The following is a 9475-nucleotide window of genomic DNA, read 5'->3' as shown; positions in this document are numbered from 1 at the left end:
AGGGCGAGCATGTTTGGTGGGATGGGGATTCGAACCCGCGACCCTCATATTGCGAGTTGAGCGCCCTAATTACCTGGCCATGCCGGCCCTTCCATGAAATTAAATAATCTGTTTGTGAAAGTGTGAAATAGTATATTTTCTTTAACTGAAATTGGCCTATTTATTAAAATTAAAAATGAAGTTTTTTACTATTTTTTTAGTACTCAAGAAAGCCTAATTAAAAGATATTCTTCAGAAAAGAAGCATATTGGAAGCTACAATAATAGATACTGAAGTCTCTGAACTCTCCAAGCATAGGTGGGTCAAAATGCATGTTACAATCTTTTTTACAGTGTCACATTCAGAATTTATTTAAACAACTTTATTGTAAATGCACATCAATAACTTTGGATCAAAAGATAGTTTATGATTCATAAGCTAATACAAGTTTTAATTTCTAAAGGAAGTATTTATATAAATTCTCAATCTTCACTGTATCACGTAACACTTATTTGCTCTCAATTGCTTATTTTAAACTTAATTGTTACTCCTACATTATTTGCTGAGTTACATTAGATATTCCCAAACTAATATGTAAATTTATAAGCTCTATCCTTCTTGCTTTATGAAAATATAAACTAGAAAGTCATACCCACATGCCATGTCCCTCCTACGGCATCTTGTCTTTCAAAAATGCTAATAATTCTCTATGACATTTGCTATTGAATTATTTGTAACCAACAGAAAATGAAGATTCCAATTTATTGAATGGGACAAGGCTAGTAGCTATTGGGATAATCAGTTTTGAATGTTTAGGTGTCCTATTATTTGTATGCCAGCATTGAAACTGCTTGACCAGGTATGTGAATTGTATAACACATCTATAGCTTAGTTAGAATTATATTAGTTTTAGGACATTCTATTTTATTTTAATGGCAATATTTCATATTCTAAATTGCATACTTGAATTCTTAACAAAATTCTTATATCACACTATCATTACAAAAATTAGGATCAGTGTTTGACGTGGACTTTATTGAACAAGTACATAAGCTCTAGAAAGACAAGATTTCAGACATCAGTACTAAATGTCTTGTTTTTTATTTATTACTAAAAAAGTAACTAAAATGTGAAAATCAGACACTTGTTACGTTAGATAAGAAAATGTAAATAAACAAAGTTTTCATGCAGCAGATGCTCAGCACAAGAGTGGTTGTGTAATTTGATGAACATGTGCTGGTAACTTGATCTTTTGTTTACACAAAGTTGTTGCACATGACAAATAGCTATTGCTTACTGAAGAGGGTCTAAATCCAACTGTAATGGAATAAAAGTAAATGAAAATTATTAGCTTTAGCTGTAAAAATGAACAGTGTGTAATTGTCTGTTATAATGTCCAGCCATTCTAGAAAGAAAAAAAAAGGGTACTTCATATTTGTTTGTTACATGGTTGGTCAAGTTGACTGAGACCAATACAAGAAGTTAGGGTAGAGAAACTAACAGATAAAATATAAAGTTTTACTGAAAAGACATTTAATATTCATTTAAGAAGTGTTAAGAGTTTATGCCAATGAAATTAGAAAACTAAGATGAAGAAAAGTATTTTTATTCTTAACATGAAATTGATCTTGCAATCAAACTGATTCAGTAAAAACTTTCTAAATTCACATTCACAGACAAATCTTTATAAAAATACTTTATTAAAAAGTTTGATTTTTTGTTTACAAAAGTATTGTAATGTTTACTAAAACCTTGCCGAATTACTACATTACAAGTTATAGTATGTATAGTTTCAAGATCAGTCAATGAGATACAACACAAGTACAATCAGGCTGGATTTATCAAGATTTTAACCTCGTATACACACTGAGTATATTATAAGTACTGTTAAATACACACATAACACAGAGATTAATCAATATATTTAAATTTAAAACTGCCAATCTACACACATACAACTTAACTAAGTGCCAAAACAAGAAAATCAAATATTTTTCACAGAGATACGTTTACATAAAATTATAAATTCTAGAAATAATTGATTAAGTTGCAGAAAAACATTTCAGACTTTCCATTTGCAAATAATGTAACAGAAATTATGTGGAATTTGATTGTAAATTCTATACTTAATAATATTTCAATATGAAGAATCCAAGCTAATAATTCCTTTGATAGTCTAATGGTTAGTAATATAATTTAAGAAATAATAATTACTTAACTTATAATAGTTGATAATTTGAACTGAAAAAATTTCAAACTGAATTCTACTCTAATAAATTTTTTTTTCCAAAAATGAAAACATGCTCAATATATGCATGCACTAAAGAAATTTAATAAAACTATACCGGTTGTCGAGCCAATGCTTCTCTTATTTCTTTCTCATAAAGCTCTTCCATTTCATCCTTCACGTAATGACCACGTCTCTTCTGATGCTCAGCATGAAGCTGCTGTAATCGTTCCTGTCTTTCATGATATTGTTCAGTAACAAGAGTTGATCTTGTTGAAAAAGGGCTCGTGGAAGGGAAACGAGCAGATCCATATATTGCATGGCTTTTTCTGTCTCTATCAACAAGTTCTCTGTACTGCTTCAGTGCTCTGTAGGATGTATTTGAAATATGCATGATTACTTTTTCATAAAACTACAAACAATTGTACAGTTCTTTCTATGCACACCAACATATTAGGTCATCACATGTTTGGTTTTTTTTAGTTGTCCTTTTCTCACAATAGTGAACCGATATTTATATAGGGGTCGAAGAACAGCTAGCGATAATGCTGCTACTTTATTCTTCTCAATTATTCAGGCATTGTTTAAAATACTAAAAACATATATGAAGCCCAGACTATTATTCATCACTTGTTACCAAATTATACAGGTTCTTGGGAATTACCCCCCTCATTAGTGACCTTTAACAAGGGCAAATCAAAAGAACAAGAGTGGGCTTCTTGTATTGATTAGAAGAAGAAGAAAAAAAAAGCACACAAACAAGTTTAAATTAAGAGATTTACTTTTATTTTTAGAGAGAAAATTTTGAAAATCAAAGTTGTTAGATTAATATTAGCAATTTCTAATGATAAAAATTTCGCAAGTTCTAAGACAAGATTTAATTAAAGAATAGCAAAGAGAGCTTAAGGTAGGGCCCCTGGGCAGAAACTAGATTTGGGAGACACATAGTGGGGAGGGGGAGAGAAGACAGAACAAAAATTGGTGAATTCAACAATAATTTTGAAGTTAATTTTGTTGAATGTCTAAACAGTTTTTTAATGTACGTATTCTGTTCTCACTGAAAGTAATGAAGATGTTTTTGGTTTTACTTGTTGAATTTTGCACAAAACTACACACAAAGGATGTCTGGGCTGGCCATCCCTAATTTTGAAGAGAAAGGTTAGAGGAAAGGCAGTTACTCAATAGCCCCCACCCCCAACTCTTGTCAAAGAGTGGGATTTGATAGTCACTCTTATAACTCAGCCATGGCCGCAAAGAAAGACTATTTTTTTTGGCAGTAATGGGAAAGAGACCATGGGGCACACTTAGCCCTTAAATATCTGTAGTTATGAAAAAAAATCACACAATTTAATAACACACAGGAGTTTTGTGTTTGACTGATTGTGCTCTATGTTTGTAAAATAATGGACCAGTTCATTAACTAGGTATAAATTGAAAATGCTGCAAAGAAAAAACATAAAGTAAAACTCAGTTCACTATAAACATGCTAAACCTTGTCATTGCAAAAGAAATACTAGCATATAGTTTTGTCAAACTGACCTCAACTAGATGCTAATTGAGAACAGTATGTTAAAAGCCATTATCAAATGTTAGCATCTGTTGTATGAGCAAGACTGTGAACAAATAAGTGTTGGAGTAAAATAAGGCATTAATGAAAGTTTGGTTCTTTATTTTCTTTATCATCATTCATGTCTGTATGTAACATACACATTTATATGTATGGATAACAAGTTTTAAATGACTCTAAATGTATTAATAATTTATCCTAATAAAAGAAGAAAAAATATTACATATTACATAACTTAGAATATAGATTGAGAGATATTTACAAAAAGACAAGAGCATAAACTACATACTAAAAAAATAATTAAGAAAGTTATATTTTTACATTAAAAACAGAGCTCTTGGAACATAGGTCACAAAAAAAAGTTATATTTTTTCTGCATTTTATTTTTACTTACAAATACTATAACTTTTGGGTTAACATTTTTTAATTTAGTCTGCTCTTTGTATAGAACTGATCTCATTTTAAATGCTTAAAATTTTTTTGTTTCATGTTACTATAGTTTACATAACATTTAATGCATTTATTTTGGAATAGTTTATGCCTGATTAATTTTTATTTATTTAAGAAGCATTTGAGCTTTTCTGTTGTTATACGGCAATCATATATTGAACAAAATTAACAATTATTTGTATAGTACTATAAAACCAAATTCTCCTAATACCAAATATGGTATTTCATACTGTGATAACACTGAACTTGAAGGAGAATGTGAGAACATGTTACTTACTTCTCTTGCTGCTCCTGGGCAGCTTTCCTTGTTCTTTCCCCTTCCTCTAACTCATGGTCTTGAGCCAACTTCATGCTCCCTTGTGACTTCTTGTTCTTACCAACTCTGAGAGCATAATTTAAAAAATAAATGCAATTATCTGTATAAATTTATTTGGTCTTTTCATAGTTTCTGTCACAAATATTTTAAGCTACAAAGCATTTGAAAATTAAAACTGAAATAAATGAAAAATATAAAAACAGCTTGACCCTATCCATTTCAGAGGGGTAAGGCTGTCTCACCCATTTGTTTTGAGCTCACATTTATAATGCTCAATATAACTGTACGAAATTTGGTACACACTTTCCACGTGATATGCAGTTTATGATTTAAAAAAATTATATAATTTGGTTTAATATATATATATATATAATTTTAAGTTGTGAATTTTCAAAAATGTTGTTAGGAATTACTGTTTTTAAATACATTAAAAGTACTTTATCTTTGTTTTTCATTTTTTTTTGTATGCCTAAAATCATGTAAATGTATCCAATAGTAGTTTTTTCAATAAAATTATAATTGTTGTGTGTATGTATTGTTTTACTTATGGCATACTCCTTTTTCACCAGTTTATACAAGCTTTTACATACAAAGAAAGCAACCATTGAAAATATGAAAGAAATAAAACTAGATTTTTTTAATATTATTGATCAAAAAGTTCCATTTTATATATCTAATTAGCCCTAACTTGTTTTATTTTCTTCAATAATTTGTCTTTATGTATTAAAGCAGTTATTTAACCATGAAAATTACATAGAACACTGATAAACAGTAAAAGCATTAACTGGTAGAAACACAACTGATAAACAGTAAAAGCATTAACTGGTAGAAACACAACTGATAAACACTAAAAGCATTAACTGGTAGAAACACAAATGATAAACACTAAAAGCATTAAGTGGTTGAAACACAACTGATAAACAGTAAAAGCATTAAGTGGTTGAAACACAACTGATAAACACTAAAAGCATTAACTGGTAGAAACACAAATGATAAACACTAAAAGCATTAAGTGGTTGAAACACAAATGATAAACAGTAAAAGCATTTAGTGGTTGAAACACAACTTGCACTCGTATCCTAGGCCTACACTGATATAGCCAATATTTTTCTAACTATATCTTTTGGTCAAGACAAATTTTTCTATAATAAGTATAGTTTGTTTTCAATAACTGGGAGTTCTCATACTTGTATATTGATTTATAATAAATTTATTAATACACACAAATAAAAAAAAGCTTCTTTGTCATCTAAAGTTTGCCATTGCAGAACTCCTAACTTGTGTAATCACTAACCCTAAATATTCTTACCTTGTCTTCTCACGTAACAATATTCCTGTAACTTTAAAACATATATAACACAAAAACATAGTTAAAGTAAAAAACTCCCAGGTTTATCATTTGTTCCTAAGTTTTGCAAACATCACAGTATAACATATGCTACTCACTTTTACAGAAATCATACATTACAACTTTAGTATCCTCACCCAAGAGTTATTTACTGTACAATGATATAGATCAATGCTTCTCAACCTTGTCCAATATCATTCACCCCCATAAGTTTTTCACAACAGCTCACTCATCCCAGTTCGTAAAAAGACAAAAAATTACTAAATTAAAATGCAAAACTCTTTATCATGACTTAAATACACATCAAACTGTACTAGAATGAATACAATATAAAATAAGCAAAAAATAAACGTATTTATGAAACTACAACTAGAATAAACTAATAAGTAAATAAAATAATAAATAATGACTTTTTTGCTCTTGAATTTGTTGTTCTGATCCCATTAACCCCTGGGTGAACCATTCACCAAGTTAAGAAACCCTGATGTAGATAGACAAAAAATGTTTTCTATCCAATCATGTTTAACCATTGGTTCTATCTTGTTTGGAGGCTAAGATTTATTAGTTACTGTCCATCCCTATTATTGTGGTGTCATAACAGCTTCTCAACACAGCTTTCTAGAAAACAGTCATTAATGTAAAATTAAGTCAATATGAGAAACAAAACCTTGGATAAGTCTATTTGTAAGGAACGACATGATCTGGGTAAACATAAACCTATATTTTGAGAAGGGCAAACAAATTCTAAAACGAATGTGTAAAAACTTTGTTTACAGGTGGTACTCATTGGAATTGCACAGAGATCAAAGTTCAAAAATTTTTTAAATTTTACTTTGGAAATTACACTACATAAGTTATAAAAAGTTATGAAATATCAATTCATAGATATTTTCAAGACAAAAAGAATTGATGAAACATGGTTATAATTAGTATTTGTACTTAATATAGGAAATCTGATATGCAAGTATGCTCTTGACTCTGAAGAACTGGGTCACAGGTCATAATAGGGTTAATTAAACTTAGTATATACAAGATGACACCTTTGGGTAATGTTACTATATTATTACAAGTGATTACACAAGACTTACTTAAACACAGAACCTAATCCTTTCCATAAACCTTTTTTCTTGCCACGTTTTGAGGATTTACGATGAGGACTAAGAACTTCATCAAGGATGTGGTCATTGCTGGCGGATGAACGATTCAACACAGATACCAGGGGAGTACAACCATGACTTTCAGCACTGATTAAACTTCCACTTTCACTTTCTTCGTCCTCTGTAAGTAAAGATGAAAAAGAAAATAAGAATATATATATATATATAGAAAGATATACTTAATTTCTCAAAATATTTACACATGTATATAATAAAGTATACAAAACAATTAAACATCACTGTTCACCACTACTAACAACTGCTAGTATTAGTAAGTGCATATGTTAACTCAAAATATAAACTAAACATTTTCATCAGATATTTGGTTGTGTAAGTGATTAAAAATCTGTTCTGAAAGAAATCTCTCCATTTTTCAGTGTTAATGGCACTCTTTAGTCCAGCCATTTATAATCATGCATTTTTAAATAGGTTAAAAAATAATAACTATAATACATATTGACTTATGATGAAGTTTGCCAGCAAAATGGCCAAACTTTTTTGAAAATATTTCATAGAAAAAATTCTAGCTTTATCATTAATTTAAAGTGACTTTGGTGTAAAAATGTCTTCAACAAACAAAGTTGTTGGACATTCACTACATTTTTCTTTTTGCAAGCTTTTTGAATCTTTAAGCAACGTTCTTCAGGCATTGGTCGAAACTGGTTAAGTTTGATGAAATTTTGTAGAATGGATGGCAACTGCCTGTTGTAGAGACACAAGTGTAGTTGCTGTCCATTCTACAAAGTTTCATCGTGAATATTCTGCCTAAACAATCTATCAAAGAATGGTTAAGTTTGGTTAAGGAGTTGGAATAAAAAAAGAGTGATATCAATTAGTTTGACATTTAATTAACTTACGAGTATCTGTTTCGAGTGTTCCTTCAAAAGAGTGATCAGCTGTCGAAGGAGAATGTTCATTTTTGGTTCCTCTACTGTTAGAGTTTTTATTAGATGAGGTGTAGGTTTCTTCTCTTCTCAGCTCCTGCATGACTGTCTGAAGACTTTCTAAACTGCTAGATTTTCTCATACCAAGGAATGGTCCAACCTGAAGTGGCACTTTCTTAATAATCATGTTTCTTTGTGGTGATAGGGCTGAAAGAAATAATTTAATTTCATGTTAACATAATTCACATTGGATCTAAATAGTGAGCTCACCCATTCTCAAAATGCATTTTATGAAAAAATAAAATAAAAAAGGAAACTTTATCCACCTTTCCCGCTTCCTCTATTACACTTGTTGGAGGCAGGTTACACAATACATCATTCAGTTAACCACATAATACAAATGTAATCATCTCAAGGAATATTATAAAAGTAAAAATTTTCCAAAACATCTTTTTTTTAGAGTGCATGATTCATTGTATGAAGATTAAAAGTCATCTATATTACTTTCATATTGAAATAAATAGTATAAGAAACTATTAAATATACTTGCATTTAATAATTCTATTTATCAGTGCTATCATTCAAGTGCCTAGGTTTTTCAAAGTCAAAAATCACATGAATTGTAAAATATAACAATTTTGTTAGAGTTTTTAAAGTTTACCCTCTGTATTCCAAAAGGAGATTATTAAAGAAAGTTTTACCTTTCTAGCCTCATTTCCACTGAAATTATAGCATAGATAATATCTAAAATTCAAGAATATTAATTTTTAAGAACAAGCTTTCAAATATGTTAGAAAACTAATCAGCATAAGGTTGTTGCATACATGTACAAATCTTTATTTCTGTCACACTAGCATACATGCACTCTAACATTTAAAAAAAAAGTTTTTTCTGCATATATTTTAAAAAATATTTAGCTGCTGTTCTCACCATCAGGCTGATCTCTGTACTGTGAGTACTGCGATGATGCATTGTTCTCCCATTTCTTTAGATGAAATTGATGATCCTCTGTCTGCTGTTGTTTCTCCAACTTTTCCTGCTGATTCTTCAGAACCTGTTTTTGTTTCTCTTTCTCTTCCTTGGTTCGTTTGTTTCGTTGAAAAGTGTCTGTGTTGTGGGTATCCAAATGTGTATTTCGCTTTTCAGAAACACTTTGACGACCAAAACCATCCCGGGAGAGGCTAAAAGAGTCTTCTCCATCATGAGAAATGCTATAGAAAACCAATAATATCAAAGATATTCAAGCTATTTTCATTTAATAGATGAAAAAACTTTATTAATGGTAACAGAATTTTTATATTACATTTATTTCTGTTTTGTACAGCATTTGTGCAAAGGATATTTGTACAATGTAGGGTCTACACTAAAATCAATAATAAATAATTGAAAATGTCCTTAATAAATTACAAGTTTACATTTTTGAAAACATAAAACATAATTAAATTAATAATGTTTGTTTGTTTTGAATTTTGCGCAAAGCTACACGAGGGCTATCTGCGCTAGCCGTCGCTAATTTAGCAGTGTAAGACCACCCACCACCAACTCTT

General features: G+C 29.9%; 1 protein-coding gene across 1 annotated transcript in view; it reads right to left on the bottom strand.

Annotated features, from left to right (window-relative positions):
* The window catches only part of LOC106461473 (partitioning defective 3 homolog), an 88649-nt gene that overhangs the window by 1683 nt on the left and 77491 nt on the right, over positions 1 to 9475 (bottom strand). The window contains exons 14-19 of the mRNA XM_013921297.2: positions 8859 to 9139; positions 7902 to 8135; positions 6976 to 7165; positions 4501 to 4605; positions 2325 to 2574; positions 1277 to 1296 (exon numbers count right to left, since the gene is read on the bottom strand). Coding sequence (XP_013776751.2) covers positions 1277 to 1296; positions 2325 to 2574; positions 4501 to 4605; positions 6976 to 7165; positions 7902 to 8135; positions 8859 to 9139 — 1080 coding nt within the window. The remainder of the gene's footprint in view (positions 1 to 1276; positions 1297 to 2324; positions 2575 to 4500; positions 4606 to 6975; positions 7166 to 7901; positions 8136 to 8858; positions 9140 to 9475) is intronic.

The sequence above is a fragment of the Limulus polyphemus genome, unplaced genomic scaffold, assembly GCF_000517525.1.
Source record: "Limulus polyphemus unplaced genomic scaffold, Limulus_polyphemus-2.1.2 Scaffold967, whole genome shotgun sequence".
Taxonomy (NCBI): domain Eukaryota; kingdom Metazoa; phylum Arthropoda; class Merostomata; order Xiphosura; family Limulidae; genus Limulus; species Limulus polyphemus.
This window is presented reverse-complemented; position numbering and strand designations above follow the sequence as displayed.